The following is an 18,194-nucleotide window of genomic DNA, read 5'->3' on the forward strand; positions in this document are numbered from 1 at the left end:
ACCAGAAGCCGCTCCCCGATGGGCTGCTACAGCGACAAGTGGCAGTTCGCCCACAGCCCGAGCAGCGGCCTCTCATCGGGACACCGGCCCCCAGGCCCACTGCAAGCACGGAGATCCCAGATCAGCAACTCCAGCCCAGCCCCGTTCCAACTTCAGAGGGACACGCAGTGTATGGGCAGAAGCTGATAGTGTGGAAGGTACTTCTTGTTCTTGGGGTCGCGCAGCTCGGGCTGTGGGCGAACTGCCACTTGTTGCCGTAGAGGCCCATCGGGGAGCGGATTCCTCTGGAGTTGGAGGGGGAGGGGGGTATTGTGCTGTTTGATCGCCCCCTACTATCCCAGGGACAAGGAGACAGGACGTTCACCGAGGACGGCCCGCAGAGGTGACAGCGGAACCTCCGGTCGGTCCTAGAAGAAAGGGGAACTAAATCCCCATTCATAAAAGAGAAGGTGAGAGTATATTGCGCGGGAGGGTTAATAATTGACAATCTGCTGCTACCTGCCCACTGAGTTAAAAAGTTTCCACGGTAGACACGATACACAGTGTATCGTGAGTCTTGCGTGGGAACTTTTAAACTCAGCGTGCAGGCAGCAGCAGATTGTCGCTCCCTTCAATTTCACCCCACCTACACCCCTCTGCTTCCCGGCCATGTGTGTGACCCCTTCCCTCCCCTCTCCAACACCCCGCTCATTGCACCGGCGTGGGGGCTTTGTACTGTCTTCACGACGGCGATGGCTGCAGGTTAGTGCAGTCACCGGAGACGTCAGGACCAATTGGACGTCGACCACCAGGCCCACCGCAAGCACAGAGATCCCAGAGACCCACAGCCAGCAGCAGCCCAGCCCCACTCCAACTTCTTCTGCCGGGATCAAGGCGCAAACTCGCGACCTTGCGGTTATGAGTTGAGCACTCTACCACTGAGCCAGCCATTAAAATCTATGCAAAAAAATGTCCATTCTGAAGACCGACAAATTCTGAATTACGAAAGGTGTCTGGTCCCAAGGCTTTCGGATAAAAGGTTGTGCACCTGTACGAAAGCAACCAAGGATTTTTCAAAGCTAAAGATGGTCAATTCTTGAGTGGCTAAGTCAATCACCCGATCTGAACCCAATTGAGCATGCCTTTTATATGCCGAAGAGAAAACTGAAGGGGACTAGCCCCCAAAATGAGCATAAGCTGCAATACAGGCCTGACAGAGCATTACCAGAGAAGACACCGAGCAACTGGTGATGTCCATGAATCGCAGACTTCAGCCAGTCATTGCATGCAAAGGATATACAACAAAATACTAAACATGACTACCTTCATTTACATGACATTGCTGTGCCCTCAAATGGGGAAGATAATGTATCACTGCTGTAATTTCTACATGGTGAAACCACAATGTATTTGTGTGTGTGTGTGTGTGCCTTTTTGCATCATTCTATGATACTGTAATACAGGTGCACAACCTTTTATCCGAAAGCCTTGGGACCAGACACTTGTCGGATTTCGGACATTTTCGGATTTCCGAATGGAAGATTTTTAGCGTAGATTAGGTAGGTAGCGCGGGCGGCTTGAAAAGTCTGGAGCGGCTGCCTCCTCCCCGGAGACCGGGGAATCATTGTAAATCATTGTATAAATGTTAGTCAGTTAGTTTGGTGGGATTTTATGTGGTGGGGGTGAAGGGGGAAACTTTAATTCTTAGTCCCCTACCTGGTCGGCGACTCCCAACATCGCGGAGCTGGGGGCTCCGTCCGGCCGCGGGCGGCGCCGGTTCGAGCTCCGACCCCGGCAACTCTACCCCTGGCTGCGAGGCGCTCCAAATCCAGCGCCGCCCGCGGCCCCAGCTCCGCGAATGTTGGGAGTCGGCGGCCACAGCGCTCCGGAGCTTACCGTACAGCGACCCGGTAAGGCATTGCCTGCTCCCCGCTGGCATCCCAGCGCTGCGACACCGCCGACTCCCAGCATTCGCGGAGCTGGGGCTGCGGGTGTCCGGCCGCGGGCAGCTGTGGATTTGGAGCGCCTCGCAGCCAGGAGTAGAGTTGCCGGGGTCGGAGCTACAACCGGCGCCGGACGCCCGCAGCCCCAGCGGCCACAGCGCTGCGGAGCTTACTGCACGGCGACCCGGTAAGGCATTGACCACTCCCTGCCTCTCCGACCAGGTAGGGGACTAAGAATTAAAGTTTACCCTTTCACTCCCCCCCCCCCCCCCCCTTCACATAAAAGCCCTCCAAACTAACTGACTAACATTTAAGCAATGATTTACAGATGTTTAAGTGTCTCCCCGGTCTCCGGGGAGGAGGCAGCTGCTACAGTAGTACACTGGGTTGACCGTGGGTCGTTTCGGGTTAAGTTTGGCGCCAAACGCGAGCTTTGGTGTGCAGACGACATCCTGGAAAAAATGGCCGGTTTTCGGAGTTTTTTTTTTTTCGGTTTCCGGAACTCCGGATAAAAGGTTGTGCACCTGGAGTGTAATATTGCTGGCAGGAGTTATGCAGGCAGTATCTTTAATTTGTAGAGTTATTGCAGCTCTAACCACACAAGCAGCATCCTTGGACTTGGAAATACAGTATTGCTGTTGTAATCAATTCCTTCCCAACAGCTTATGGAAGTTCCTACAAGAAGATTGTGTTTCAAGATGGTGGCTCATTTCCACCTTGAGAACAATTAAAATGGGGAACAATTGATCTTTCCTGTGACAGAAAAGAGTGAATTAAAAAAGAAAACACGTCTACCTTGCCATGTATAAATTTGCTTACTATAATTTTACTGAACAACAACTGCAATCACAACTCATGCATGCCGTGCGACTGAGCTGTCCTTGTTTAGCCTAGTGACTCAATCTACCATTTTGTGCAATAGTTTAAATTAACAATATTCTAAACTCTTTATCCAGAAACTTATTCCAGAGCTGCAGAAACTCTTTGCGTCGAAAAATGAAACCTTTGTGCTGAAGTTGTGGCCCCTCTTTGTGAAGCTTTTGGGAAAGGTGAGATTGTCAGTGCCATTCCTTTTGTTTGCACCCATTAAGTAGAAGAGGGATTATAGGAAAGGATTATATCCAACTTATTTGTTATATTGCTATGAACATGGAATGGAGTATATGAAGCTGTTACAACGCTATGTAGTAAGTGGTATGGGTGAGGGTGAGGGAGTAAGGATGGTGGGCCAGTTAATGCATTGGGTTGATGAGCTTTGCTTACTGATCTGTAACTTATCAAAACTCAGCAATTTCCTTGCATCTGTTCCAGGCAAGTAATAGCATAGAATAAAAATAATTTAAATAAAAAATACAAATGCTGGAAATCTGAAATTAAAATTAAAAAAATTCTGGAGGTATTCCAATAAAAGTTCACCCCTTGTCTTTAACAAAAATTGCCAAGAAAGTAATTGGATCTGTTGCACAAGATTTTAAAATGGTTAAATTAACTTCAAGAGTAAAGTGTTTAATTGTTATATGCACCAGGAATGGAACAATAAATTTCTTACTGAACTTTCTTACTAAAGTCATCTTTTTCCACTTTGCACCCCTTTCTCCCTTTCAAGTCGTTACATCGTGGAGGAAGTTTTATTAATTCTGTCTTGCATTTGGAGGAGTTGGGCTTCCGTAGTAGCTCTCCAGTAGTGAAGAAAATAGCTTTCATTGCTTGGAAAAGCTTGATTGATAATTTTGCTTTGAATCCTGGTATGTGAAAACTGCTTCATTTTTATGTTGTAGAAAAGGCAGTTAAAATTTGTATGTATTTATTGTACTTTGTATATTTTCTAACAGCAGGAAAATATGCCATGTTCCGTTCTTGGGTTTCTGACAGTTCAGATAATTGTTAACTGATCTTGGGCTCTGTCCTTTTAAAAGTTATCTGATCACAATGTAGATATGAATGAGAAAAGAAATTTGACTAATTTCACACATGCATAGAAATTCTCGCAAAATGGTCTTTGGTTGGTAGACAAAAGTGCTGGAGAAACTCAGTGGGTGCAGCAGCATATATGGAGCGAAGGAAATAGGCAACGTATCGGTCTTTGGGTGGTTTAGCTTTCAATTCCTCACTGTCTTAATTTTAATGAGAAACCTTGATAAAAGCTTTTTTTTTTTTTTTTTTGAGCTTCAGAACCTTTTTATTTTCAGTTATGGATTAATTTGAATTGAGTTGCTGGTTCTAATATGTTGTATCGGGAACAAAATGAAGAAATTAAAGAATTTCACAACTTGCTTTCTGATTATTTCAAATGCTGCTCTTGACTTTCTCCTCTCCACCCCCTCCCTTTAGTAATTTTTTTTCATTTTGTGTGCAGATATCCTTTGCAGTGTAAAAAGACTCCGCTTGCTCATGCAGCCATTGAGTTCTATTCATGTTAGAACAGAGATTCTAGGCCTTGCCAAGCTGGAGGTTTGGTGGTACTTGGCTTTACGGCTGGGCCCACAACTTTCTGCTAACTTTGAACAGGTAAGATGTCCTATAAGATAGCGTTCAGATCAAAAACAATATGCCCATTGGCTTTTCTGGCGCAGACTTGAATCACCTTGTACTTTGAGTCGTTTTAAGTTTTTTAATTTATCAGTGCAAGCTTGTAAACTAATATTACCCAAGACCTTTTCAAGTTGCTATAGGGAAAATGTTTACATCTGATTTGAAAATAGATTTGACTTGATCAAAATGGATTTGCATTGTATACTGTCAAGAAGCATCTGGGACTATTGTGCAAAGTAAGGTTGTATTATAACTGCAATTGGCTGGTCTAGATGATGTGAGTTATTGTCACATCTTTGGCAATGAGAATGTCCAATTTATTTTAATTAATTCTGGTTCTTTAATGAAAATATAATTTGGTTTATGTTTCTGGCAAGTGATTGACATTATCAACTGTATTTTACATGTGAGTGTTGTATAAAAAAACATCATCTTGTGTTTGGTAGGTATGTGTCCCATTGCTACAAAATGTTTTTGGTGCTGATGGAACGACACATGTAACAGGAATATCTTGTAGAACTTCAATCAATACACCTACAACCCCAGCCTCTGCACAGAAACCAGGTTAGGATTGGGATTTGTGAACTGTCACTCTGGGTTACCCTTTATCCTATCTTACCCACAGTCGTATGTATGAATTTCTTTCAGCCTTTCCTTCACCAAGTCCTACAATATTAAGGATGCAATTGAAGTCCAGCAACTCTGCAGTGCCAATAATACAAGCCATGCAACTGGTGGGAGTTGAAATATTACTTCACTTCCTTATGGGTCCTGCAGTGACAGACCTAGTTAAACAGAACAAAATTCAACTCAGCCTAGGTATGTGTCCTGCTTGGTGTCATTATATATTGCTATCATTTGGCTTACTTTGTTTCTATGTTTATCAGGACAAACCAGTACTGTAGATTTATGTTGTTGCTGTTAAACATCTGCTTGATACAGTGGGTTTTGCATTTCTTTGGCTGTTTTTGGTCTTGCTAAACCAGAATAAAATCACAGCAAAGGTACAATTTTGTTTCAATTGGCTGATTCAGGTCTTATCAGGAAATTGACCTGTGAAAATTGGTTGGATCTAAAAAAAATGTACAGATTAATTTGCAGAAGTTTATACACCAACGTACTTGTGTTATATTGACCCCAGGACATGTTTTCTCTATGTAGTTGTGCAAATTAATGTTCCCGATTTATTATTACCTCTGTTTCCTACAGACCCTCTGCAGCATCCGTTGATTAACAGCCCTTCGTTCTTTTGCAAGCATGCTGGCATTCTGATCAATGCAGTTAAAGATGCATTCATTTCTGTTGGCAAATTGGGTGAAGGTAAATGGTTTCATAACATTAATTGTAGTTTAGTACATCTTGTGTCCAGTACAGCTGATCTTTTTAAAGAGATAAATGCTGAAAATGATTGGCAAAATAATGTACAGTGTCCTCCTCCATAATGTTTTGGACAAAGAAAAAAAATCGCATGTGGTTAAAGTGCACATTGTCAGATTTTAATAAGGGCCATTTTTATACATTTTGATTTCAGCATGTAGAAATTACAGCAGTGTTTATACATAGTCCCACCCTTTTCAGGGCACCATAATGTTTGGGACACAGCAGTGTTATGTAAATGAAAGTAGTGATGTTTAGTATTTTGTTGAATATTCTTTGCATGCAATGGCTGCTTGAAGTCTGCAATTCATAGACGTCATCAGGTGCTGGGTGTCTTCTGATGATGCTCTGCTAGGTGTGCAGCCATCTTTCGCCTATGCTTGTTTTGGGGGCTAGTCCCCTTCAGTTTGCTCTTCAGCATATAGAAGGTATGCTCAACTGGGTTCAGATCGGATGATTGACTTGGCCACTCAAGAATTGACCATTTTGCTGGCTTTGAAAAGCTCCTTTGTTGCTTTAGCAGTATGTTTGGGATCATTGTCTTGCTGTAGAATGAACCTCAGACCAATGTGTTTTGGGCATTTGTTTGAACTTGAGTAGATATGATGTGTCTATACACTTCAGAATTCATTATGCTACTACCATCAGCAGTTGTATCATCATTGAAGATAAGTGAGCTTGTACCTTCAGCAGCCATACATGCCCAGGCTATAACACCCCCACCACGGATGAGGTGGTATGCTTTGGATCTTGGGCAGTTCCTTCTCTCCTCCAAACTTTGCTCCTGCCATCACTCTGATATGTTAATCTTTGTCGCATCTGTCCACATGACCTTTTTCAAGAACTGTGGTTGCTCTTTGAAGTACCTCTTGGCAAACTGTAACCCGTCCATCCTATTTTTGCAGCTAAACAGTGGTTTGCATCTTGCCGTGTAGCTTCTGTATTTCTGTTCATGAAGTCTTCTGCGGACAGTGGTCATTGACAAATCCACACCTGACTCCTGAAGAGTTTTTCTGTCGGACAGCTGTTTGGTGATTTCTTTATTTTCAAGAGAATTCTTCTGTCATCAGTTGTGGAGGTCTTCCTTGGCCTGCCAGTCCCTTTGAGATTAGTAAGCTCACCAGTGCTCTCTATCTTCTTAATGATGTTCCAAACAGTTGATTTTGGTAAGCCTAAGGTTTGGCTGATGTCTCTAACAACAGTTTTATTCTTGTTTCTCATTCTCATAATGGCTTCTTTGACTTTCATTGGCACAGCTTTGGTGTTGATAAACAGCAATAAAAGTTTCCGAAGGTGATGGAAAGACTGGAGAAAAGACTAGGTGCTGAGAGCTCTGTTATACCTGCATTAAGGAGGCAATTAAACACACCTGAGCAATTACAAACGCCGATGCCATGTGTCCCAAACATTTATGGTGCCTTAAAATGGGTTGGGGGGGAGAGATTATGTATAAATACCGCTGTAATTTTTACATGGAGAAACCAATATATATAAAAATTACCATTATTGAAATCTGACAATGCACACTTTAACCACATGTGATGTTTTCGATTGCAAATCTCAAATTGTGGAGTACAGAGGCAAATAAATAAATGATGGGTCTTTATCCCAAACATTATGGAGGGCACTGTATCTATTGCAGAGTTAACACTTCTTTCAACAAAATTATTTGATTTTCAGTTTCTCATTCAGTCTGGCTTATGTGGTGTTTCAGAACTTGATTTCTATTTACAATACAAACACTTTGATTCTTTATTACATTTGACAAGATTGATCAGCTTTTCATTTTTGTCTTCTGTAGATTTTATGCTTGACCTTATCTGGGAGCATCTGATCAATTATGTGAAAAATGCTATTGAGTCAGGTTGGTTGAGTTCCATGTTTTCACTATGAATAAGCTCCATTATTTTACTTCTTGGCTGCAATTGATTATTCTGCTATTGATGCATTCTTAACATAGACATAGAAAATAGGTGCAGGAGTAGGCCATTCGGCCCTTTCGAGTCTGCACCGCCATTCAATATGATCATGGCTGATAATCCAACTCAGTATCCTGTACCTGCCTTCTCTCCATACCCCCTGATCCCTTTAACCACAAGGGCCACATCTAACTCCCTCTTAAATATAGTCAATGAACTGGCCTCAACTACCTTCTGTGGCAGAGCGTTCCAGAGATTCACCACTCTCTGTGAGAGAAATGTTTTTCTCATCTCGGTCCTAAAGGATTTCCCCTCTATCCTCAGACTGTGACCCCTTGTCCTGGACTTCCCCAATATCGGAAACAATCTTCCTGTAACTAGCCTGTCCAACCCCTTAAGAATTTTGTAAGATTCTATAAGATTCCCCCTCAATCTCCTAAATTCTAGCGGGTACAAGCCGAGTCTATCCAGTCTTTCTTCATATGAAAGTCTTGACATCCCAGGAATCAGTCTGGTGAACCTTCTCTGCACTCCCTCCATGGCAAGAATGTCTTTCCTCAGATTTGGAGACCAAAACTGTACGCAATACTCCAGGTGTGGTCTCACCAAAATCCTGTACAACTGCAGTAGAACCTCCCTGCTCATATACTCAAATCCTAAATGTCTTAACAGTTTCTTAAGCATGCTCTTAGACAGCTAAATGGAACAGTCTCAGTACCTTTTTTTTATGCAAAATAGTCTAAAAATGTCTGGTTCTAATTTTAAGATGTATTTTACCTTAAGGCTTAAAGAAGGAACGGCAAATCTCTGAGATGTTGACGCTATTACTACAAGCATTGCAACAGATGGTCAATTCAGATGCTATCACCGCATACAAAGCCTTAGTAAGTGCATTAACTTTGGGAAATGTGCAACATCTTTCACATTTTATTTGAGCAACCTTTCGGTGTAAGACCCTCGAAAATGAAACTGGATATTGGTGGTACATGCTAATATTTTATCATTGCTCTGAGTAATAACCTTTTGATTTTTGTAGATAAACTAGATCACTTGGACAATCTGATCCATATTGGCTTTGTGAAGCAGCAAACTGGCAAACTAACAATTACCGGAGGACATTTAATTTGATAGCTAATGATTGAAGAATAACTTATTTTACCTCTTTAATCAAGTGCTACATAATAAAAATCTAAATATATTGAAACCCAGCTGCCCTCCATGGACACTACTTCAGTCCCCATTAAAACTGAATAAATGTTGCCTTTTACCTCCACTGTTGTCCTATTTGTAATTATCTAACTTCCGTATTAGAACAATTACTTGATGGGGATTTTTGCAATAGTAATGTAGCAAAAAAAAATGTTACTCGCTGCCAGTATATATTTTGAAGCACAGCCTTTGATTTTCTGCACAGTTCTTGCACGATTCGACAATCCGAACATTGTCAAGTCCTAATCTCTCGGTAATTTGGCTGCTAAAAGTTGGTTTGTCTCAAAACAAATCAATCATTAAATGTGAACAAATTCCACTCAATTCACATAATTTATTATGCAGATGCTTTGGCTTGCAACTAATGCAATTATCTACTCGACATCTTCAAAACGTTGTTCGTAGAGTGCAGGAACAACCCTTCGGCCAGACTCAGTGCTGAACATGATGCCAACTCTTAGGCCAATATCTGCCTGCACATGTTCCATATCCCTCCATTCACTGCATATTCATATGTCTATCTAAAAATCTCTTGCATACTATTAGCGTATTTGCCTCAATTGACCATGTAGTGTATTCCAGTGTATTTGACCACGCAGTGTATTCCAGGCACTCGCCACGTTTTATTTTTTAAAAAAAGCTTGGCCCCATTTTGCTCCTCCCACCTTGAACCTGTGCCCTCTAGTATTTGATATTTTCATCCTGGGGGAAAAAGCTGATCCAGAAACCGTGCTAGGATATTTGCAATTATCTACTCGACATCTTTAAAACGTTGTTCGTAGAGTGCAGGAACAACCCTTCGGCCAGACTCAGTGCTCATTGAATTTTGCCTGATTGCAAAATCAGGGGCTGATAGAATAGAATGCCTTTTATTGTCATTCAAACAGCTTTGTTTAGAACAAAATTGCATTTTCTACAGTCTTAACAATTACAAAAAGAAGAACCAAGACCCACACTTATCACACTTTATACACAAACATCCATCACAGTGAATCTCCAACACCTCCACACTGTGATGGAAGGCAAAAGTCTTATCTCTTCCCTTCTTCTCCCGCGGTCCAGCAGCCCAACTGCAACATCGAGGCGAACTGGGGCTCCTGATGTTAAAGCCCCCGGCGGGCGATGGTAAGTCCCGCGGCCGTTAAGCGGCGCCGGGCGCTGTTAGGCCCCGCTCCGAGTCATTTAAACCCCGCGATTCTGATGGGAGAAGTTGCTGTTGCGGGAACTCTGAAAAGTGGTCTCCCACCAGGGACCTGCGAGCTCCCGATGTTACCGTCCACAGGGCCTGCGGCTGGAGCCTCTGAAGCTCCGAAGTCGGGTTGCAGCCACGCGCCACCACAGCTCCTCCCGCTCCGAAGTCGGCCAGCTCCGCGATGGCAGGTCCAAAGGCTCCGCAACTGGAGCCCTCGGGTTGTTTCCGGCCAGAGGCCGCAGCCGACTCCACAATGTTAGGCCCAATGACATCGGAGACCCGACAGGGAAAAAGTCTGGTCCACGAACAGGGAAGAGATTAAGTGGCTTCCCCCACTAAAACTAGAATGAAAACATACATTTAACGAGACAAAAATTAAAAAAGACAGACGGACTGCAGTCGAGCTGCTGCCGTCAGGCGCCGCCACATCACACATTAAAGAAATTGCGAGTAGTAGAGGGTAAAGTAATTTATGAGTATAATAACTATTACTGATTTGTTTCTGTTTTCATTCTAGGGTTTTTTGGAGGCAACCGTCAAAGGGCTCCCTCAAAAAGTCTTGGGATCACCAGCATACCAGGTTGCCAACATGGACATTCTGAATGTATGAATGTAATTTGCGTTACATTGTGATGTGATGTTGGAAAAAGGGTGCCTAGAATGATTGAAGTTTTTTTTGCTTTTGTTTTTGTTATTTTTGATAAGCAAACATGAAAATCTCTTGGAGTTGTTAATTATAGGAAGTCTCAAAAATGAGTAGTAATGCTGTGAAAGAATGAGCAAATTTGCACTTTTATTCATTTGAATCATCACATTGTAAATGGGATTCGCAATGTGACATAAGTATATTCAGGATCAGTTCCTATGGATTGGAGGATAGCTAATGTTATATCCCACTTTTCAAGAAAGGAGCGAGTGAGAAAAAGAGGAATTACAGACCAGTTAGCCTGACTTTGGTGGTGGGAAAGATGCTGGAGTCAATTATTAAAGAGTTAATAATGGGGCATTTGGACAGCAGTAAAATGATTAGTCCAAGTCAGCATGGATTTATGAAAGGAAAATCATGCTTGACTAATCTTCTGGAATTTTTTGAGGATGTGACAAGTAAAATGGATGAAGGGGTGCCAGTGGATGTAGTGTATCTAGACTTTCAGAAAGCCTTTGATAAGGTCCCGCACGAATGGAGACTAGTGACTAACATTAGAGCATATGGTATTGGGGGTATTAATGACTTGGAAGAGGGAATTAGGAGCAACACTAGCAAGTTTGCGGATGACACAAAGCTGGGTGGCAGAGTGAGCTGTGAAGAGGATGTTAGGAGGTTGCAGGGTGACCTGGACAGGTTGAGTGAGTGGGCAGATGCATAATATAGATAAATGTGAGGTTATCCACTTTCGTGGCAAAAACAAGGGGGCAGATTATTATCTCAATGGGGTAAGGATAGGTAAGGGAGGTACAGCGAGACCTGGGTGTCCTTGTACACCGGTCACTGAAAGTTGGCGTGCAGGTACAGCAGGCAGTGAAGAAAGCTAATGGAATGTTGGCTTTCATAACAAGGATTTCAGTATAGGAGTAGAGAGGTTCTTCTGCAGTTGTATAGTGCTCTGGTAAGACCACATCTGGAGTATTGCATACAGTTTGGGTCTCCTAATTTGAGGAAGGGCATCCTTGTGATTGAGGCAGTGTAGCGTAGGTTCACGAGATTGATCCCTGGGATGGCGGGACTGTCATATGAGGAAAGATTGAAAAGACTAGACTTGTATTCACTGGAGTTTAGAAGGATGTGGGGGGATCTTATAGAAACATAGAAAATTACAAAAGGACTGGACAAGCTAGATGCAGGAAAAATGTTCCCAATAGAAGGTAGACAAAGGTGCTGGAGAAACTCAGCGGATGCAGCAGCATCTATGGAGCGAAGGAAATAGGCAACGTTTCGGGCCGAAATCCTTCTTCAGGGTTTTGGCCCGAAACGTTGCCTATTTCCTTCGCTCCTTAGATGCTGCTGCACCCGCTGAGTTTCTCCAGCACCTTAGTCTACCTTCGATTTTTCAGCATCTGCAGTTCCTTCTTAAACAAAATGTTCCCAATGTTGGGCGAGTCCAGAACCAGGGGCCACAGTCTTAGAATAAAGGGGAGGCCATTTTAAACGGTGAGAAATGTTTTCACCCAGAGAGTTGTGAATTTGTGGAATTCCCTGCCACAGAGGGGAGCGGAGGCCAAATCATTGGATGGATTTAAGAAAGAGTTAGATAGAGCTCTAGAGGCTAGTGGAATCAAGGGATATGGGGAGAAGGCAGGCACGGTTTATTGATTGGGGACGATCAGCCATGATCACAATGAATGGCGGTGCTGGCTCGAGGGGCCGAATGGTCTCCTCCTGCACCTATTTTCTATGTTTCTATGTTATATTGGCTAGCTAGCCCATTATTGCCGATCCTGTTTTTTAAAAAAATATTATCCATTTAATTTAATTTAATCGCAACTGCTTTGTATTTTCAGGGCACTCCAGCACTCTTCCTAATCACTTTGCTCTTTCACAACAATTTAGTGGAATGTTGTGTAGTTGAAGAAAGGTATATTTGAAGTGTTGTATCATAAATGTTAAATATTTTTGTTAAAGTTGATGTATTACATCGATTACCTTACAAGAAATACCACAATTAAATCCAAAAACCTTCATCTAATGTTAAGATGTACTTGAATTTAAGAAGAATGACAAGTAACAGAGAAGTATGTTTGATATTGACTTAATACTTACCAGAAAAAATGAGAAACTTTTTTTATTAAGTGAGTTAGCAACCTAGAATGATAAAGATGAGCAAAGTAAATGTAAAAAGGGAAAAAATTGCAGACCTCTAGGGAAGAAGAATAGGGCTGACATCTATTCTCCAGTTGGTAACTTGAATGAATGAATAAGTTTATTGACCAAGTATTCACATACAAGGGATTTGCCTTGGTGCTCTGCCCGCAAGTGCCAATGACATACAGTGCCAATTAGGAATTATACCTAAAATATTAAACATTAATCATAAAACATTGATTAAACATGTGAATTCAATAAAATACCAGAGCAGAATTGTGAATTAAATAAAATACCAGAACTTGTAATAACAGGAACGTATACCAAAGAAAGAGACAAATGCTGGAGCAACTCAGTAGGTCAGGCAGCATTGGTCTGTGTCTAGTTTGGGGAGAACAGCCTGAGCTTCTTCAGCCTGCATAATTAAAATCTCAAAACATGCAATCTTTTTGATGCAGCTCTTTCCAATGCATTTTCATCTTAACATGTGGTGCCTGGAAATCGATGAACTTCTCCAGTCGTGCTCAAACCCGTGTTTTACAAAGCTTATTTCTTTCCCATGGTTCTTGTCGTGGGAACATAATTAGGGCATTCGGCTCCATCATTCAATTGTGGATGATCTATCTTTCTCTCTCATCCCCATTTCCCTGATGCCTTCCTGTAACCTTTGACATTCTTACTAATCAAACACTGAGGTGGGTTTTGTTCTGTCATATTTAGGGTAGTTTGTGTAAATTATGCAGAAAGTAGCAGCAGCATAATTATTTTTCAATAAATGAGTTGCTCAATATTTGTAATTGTGACCATGATTAGTGTTGGAGAACACTTCCAGCAGGTGCGTAATTCTAATTTTTCTATTTAATCTGCAATTTAGGTTTTTCACGATTCTTGAGACTCTCGTTGATTATGGGTTGTCTGGCCCTACATGCTCACTGGCATTTAGTGAGTCCGTTTTAAATGTTGTTAACCAGTCTGCAGCACTGGTAGAAAACAAAGAGCACCTTTGGCGGATGTGGAGCATTGTTGTTAATCCGTTGACTGAACGGGTCATCCAGGTATGCTGTCTTTTTTCCCCTTCATCTGTGATAAATGACAGTTAAGAGTTGAAAGTGTATCCTCTGATAGTTTTAAACAGACTCTACAATTGGTTTTTGAAGTACCGCAGTGACGGCTATCACTTCACTTGTTTGTGAGTTGTATTATTCTTTGTGTCCTTAGACAAATGAAGTAAACCAAGGAGATGCGCTAGAGCATGATTTCCGTGCTATGTACATTGCATTGACACTACCAATCAATCACTTGTTTACCAAGCAGAATCTTCCACAGGTAATGTTGCTGCTAGGTATGGAAATAAAAAACTTGTTTAATATAGTGGTTCTGGTTAAACACAGTGTGTGGGGAGCTCAGTAGGTTGGGCAGCAACTGGAGAAAATGGCCAGATGAGTTTTTGGGTTGGGACTCTTAAGACTGGTCATAGTATGGGAGAGCTGGAAAAGAGTTATGGGTGGGATGAAGACTGGGAAGTGATGGATGCCTGCTGGTGAGAGAGATTTGATTGGCAGGTGGTGGGCTAAGAATAAAGGTGAAAAGGAGTCGTATAAGGAGAAGGGACGAGTGAAATGTAATGCCGTAAGGAGGGGTATAGTTGCGAGGGGAGTTGAGAGAAATGAGGAACTCGATGTGAGATAAGTATATATGATCAAAAAATCTGAGGTACTGTTCCTCCAGTTGCATGTGGCCTCTCCTCCAATGGAGGAGATGAAGGAGAGAAAGGTTTGTATGGGAGTGGGAAGGGGAATTAGCAACTGGAAGATTCGGCAAGCCTTGGCAGACAGAGTGCAAGTATTCAGCAAAACCTTTGTTTAGTTTACGCTTGTGGTCTGGTCTCCAGTTATAAGTAATAGAGCCATTGGAGAAGGTGCAAACAAAAACTTGTATTGAAACCTTTATTGTGAAAAATTGAAAGCTCCTCTCTTCTTGTGGAGGATACTAATTGAACCTTTTAGAATTGATAACCAGTCATGGAAATAATCAGGCCCAATAAACTTAGTTGAGTATTTGAGAAATCTTATTTTGCTGCACTTTGTTTAAAAAAAATACTTCTTGGATGGTTGTAACACAAGCAGAAATGTAGTGTAATATTGTTAGGTTGAAAATTATCTAAAACAATATTTTCAAAGCTGTATATGAGTTTAAATATACTTTTTAAGTATATGGATGATTGCAGGCTTTGCTTACTGGTATTCACGCCTATGGATGCTGACTGGATTGTTGGCAGAAATTTTGTTAGAGTTAGACCAAGTGAATGAATGGAAGTTGTAATATTCTGTTAGCCCATTATCTGAAAATTATTCCAACTTAATTGAACAGCTTTTTTGTAGGATAAATGTATTTGCTGTAGTCTTTAATGATTAAGCAAATCTATATTAATATATGTGGTTTTCCTATATGCCAGAATTTGAAAACTGAACCTTTACTCTATACTACTGTGTTTTCCTTCCACAACCTTTAGTCTACAGTGAAGTCAGTGCTGAAAGCATGGGCTGAGTTGTATAAAACATTTGCATGTTGTGCAGCTCTGGTGGCAACAGCCGAAGCCAATGTATGTTGCGAGGAGCTAAGTATCAAAATCCTGGCGATATTGGATGATGCCTCTTTATCTGTAAGTATCTTTTCAAATGCACCAAGGCACTTATTGGGTGGCAGCAACTAATCATTATCCAATATTAAGTTGTGTTGTGTATATATATGGTTGAATTTGTTTTTGTTAAACTGCCACACATTTTATACTTGTGTTGTGGTTGGGGGAAACGGCCTGTTTTCATTTTGATTCTGAAAAGTTAAATCATTCTCTAATCGTAAACAGTAATGATTTATCCCCCTGAATAATCCTGTCCAATTATTATTTTGTTATATAGCTACTGCCATCTGTTATCGCTGTCGTTAATAGCAGTTTGTCCTCGGGTGATGTTCCTGTGCTTTTTAAACATGCAGTAGTACAACCCCTGATTAAGAAACCTGCTCTTGACCCTGCAGTTCTTGGGAATTTCAGGCCTATCTCCAAACTGCCTTTTTTATCAAAAGTCCTAGAGAGGATCGTGCACAGGCAATTGATGGCCTTTTTGGAGGAACATGACGTTTTGGATGTTTTCCAGTCCGGTTTTAAGTCCCGGCACAGCACAGAATCGGCCCTTTTGTGGGTTTTTAATGATATTTTTTTGGCTACTGATCAAGGTGACTGTGTTGTCCTCGTGCTTTTAGATTTGTCAGCTGCCTTTGACACAGTGGATCATGAAATTTTGATCTCCCGTTTGGAGCAGTGGGTGGGTGTCAGGGGCATAGCACTGGAGTGGTTCAGGTCGTACTTGGCTGATCGAACTTTTTGTGTCAGCCTTGGGGACTCTGTATCCTCCTCTGCTCCTCTCTCGTGTGGGGTCCCACAGGGCTCAGTTCTTGGCCCTCTCCTCTTTTCACTCTATTTGCTCCCACTCGGTTCCATCCTTAGGAAGCACGGGATTTCATTCCACTTTTATGCTGATGACAGTCAGCTTTATGTGCCTCTGGGAAAGTGGGGTGTACACTCTGTCGGGCTCTTGCTTGAGTGTCTCAGTGACATAAAGGCCTGGATGTCACTGAACTTTTTAAAATTTAATGATGACAAGACGGAGGTAATGATCTTTGGTGGCACCTCTGGGGCCCCCCCTGTTGATCTAGGCTCTTTGTCTGCATATCTCAAACCTAACATCACGAACCTGGGGATTAAAGTGGACCCTGAGCTTAGATTTGACTGTCAGGTGAGGGCTGTTGTTAAATCTGTTTTTTTCCATCTGAGGCAGCTGGCAAAAATAAAGCCGATTTTGTCAAGGCAGCACTTTGAGACGGTAATCCATGCCTTTGTTACCACCCGGCTGGATTACTGCAATGCACTGTATCTGGGGGTTAGTCGGTCCTCCATCGCCCGTCTCCAGATGGTACAGAATGCAGCTGTTCGTCTCTTGACTGGCACACGAAAGCATGATCATGTTTCACACCTTTTGGCCTCTCTCCACTGGCTGCCTATTCAGTATAGGATTCGTTTTAAAATTATTTTATTTACTTTTAAATCCCTAAGTGGTCTTGCCCCGTCCTACCTATCTGAGCTTCTTCACCCTTATTCGCCCTCCCGCTCTCTCAGGTCAGATGATCAGCTGCTCCTGATTGAGCCAAAGACTAAGCGGAAGCTCAGAGGGGACCGTGCCTTTGCTGTGTCGGCTCCGAGATTGTGGAATGAATTGCCTCTGCACGTTAAACAGGCCCCTTCTCTAGCTGTTTTTAAGTCACTCCTGAAGACATATCTATTCTCCGTGGCCTTTGTAGACCAGTGAGGTGTTGAATTGTTTATTAACTTTATTTGCTTGGTTTTGCTGCGTTGTTCGTACTCGTGTTTTATGTTTTTTAATTTATTGTTTGGATTTTCGTATGTAATTTATGCGCCTCGTGTTAGTTGTATGTTCTGTTGTTCTGCCTGTTTTATGATGTCTTGCTTGTTTTCTTTTTTCTGTACAGCACTTTGGTCAGCTTTGGTTGTTTTTAAGGTGCTTAACAAATAAAGTTATTATTATTATTATGTAGACATTCTCTAGGATTTCACCGTATTTCTCGCCTTCCTCATTGTGATATGTGTGCTTGCCTTTTGGATTCCGAATGGAGTCCAGCTTTGGAGTTCTACCTGCCTACTGACCCGCCCCCAGGATAGATCTGGTGCAGTTTTGATAAATTATTTTGACAGGCAAGGGTTAGGTACCCTTTTAAAATTAAAATTGTTTTTTTTTTGTTAAGGATTTAAGAGGCTTAAATGTTTTTCCAATGTTTTTTAATTGTCTAATTAAAAGTTGTAAATACATTTTTGAATATTGCTACGACAACAAGGTCACCCATTCTATCAGGTTTACAGAGCTGCCAAGTAGTACGGATTTTCCATATTTTGTACGGAAATGCGATAAGAATGCTGATGTACGATTTTGAGTGAAGTACGGATTTTAAATACGGAGTTCAGTTCAGTCTGAAGAAGGCTCTCGACCAGAAACATCACCCATTCCTTCTCTCCAGAGTCGCTGCCTGTCCCGCTCCAGGTTTAAACAGCGCTGTCAGTTTAACGCGTGTGAATTTAAATGAGCTGTCGGCTGCACGCTGTGGGTTCTAAATATAGCGCTACTGCCTGGAGCGCTATGGGCTTTACACAAAGCACTATGGCCGCAGTGCTA

General features: G+C 42.1%; 1 protein-coding gene across 2 annotated transcripts in view; it reads left to right on the top strand.

The window, feature by feature from the left end:
- rif1 (replication timing regulatory factor 1) overlaps nucleotides 1-18,194 on the top strand; it is a 69,363-nt gene that overhangs the window by 18,773 nt on the left and 32,396 nt on the right. The window contains exons 8-20 of one of the 2 annotated variants that reach the window (XM_055638716.1): nucleotides 2,879-2,971; nucleotides 3,529-3,667; nucleotides 4,279-4,430; nucleotides 4,901-5,018; nucleotides 5,103-5,273; nucleotides 5,664-5,774; nucleotides 7,633-7,695; nucleotides 8,534-8,634; nucleotides 10,669-10,755; nucleotides 12,651-12,724; nucleotides 13,826-14,006; nucleotides 14,170-14,277; nucleotides 15,464-15,613. In XM_055638716.1, coding sequence (XP_055494691.1) covers nucleotides 2,879-2,971; nucleotides 3,529-3,667; nucleotides 4,279-4,430; nucleotides 4,901-5,018; nucleotides 5,103-5,273; nucleotides 5,664-5,774; nucleotides 7,633-7,695; nucleotides 8,534-8,634; nucleotides 10,669-10,755; nucleotides 12,651-12,724; nucleotides 13,826-14,006; nucleotides 14,170-14,277; nucleotides 15,464-15,613 — 1,548 coding nt within the window. The remainder of the gene's footprint in view (nucleotides 1-2,878; nucleotides 2,972-3,528; nucleotides 3,668-4,278; nucleotides 4,431-4,900; nucleotides 5,019-5,102; nucleotides 5,274-5,663; nucleotides 5,775-7,632; nucleotides 7,696-8,533; nucleotides 8,635-10,668; nucleotides 10,756-12,650; nucleotides 12,725-13,825; nucleotides 14,007-14,169; nucleotides 14,278-15,463; nucleotides 15,614-18,194) is intronic. The other variant, XM_055638717.1, reaches the window with a different exon arrangement.

The sequence above is a fragment of the Leucoraja erinacea genome, chromosome 7, assembly GCF_028641065.1.
Source record: "Leucoraja erinacea ecotype New England chromosome 7, Leri_hhj_1, whole genome shotgun sequence".
Taxonomy (NCBI): domain Eukaryota; kingdom Metazoa; phylum Chordata; class Chondrichthyes; order Rajiformes; family Rajidae; genus Leucoraja; species Leucoraja erinaceus.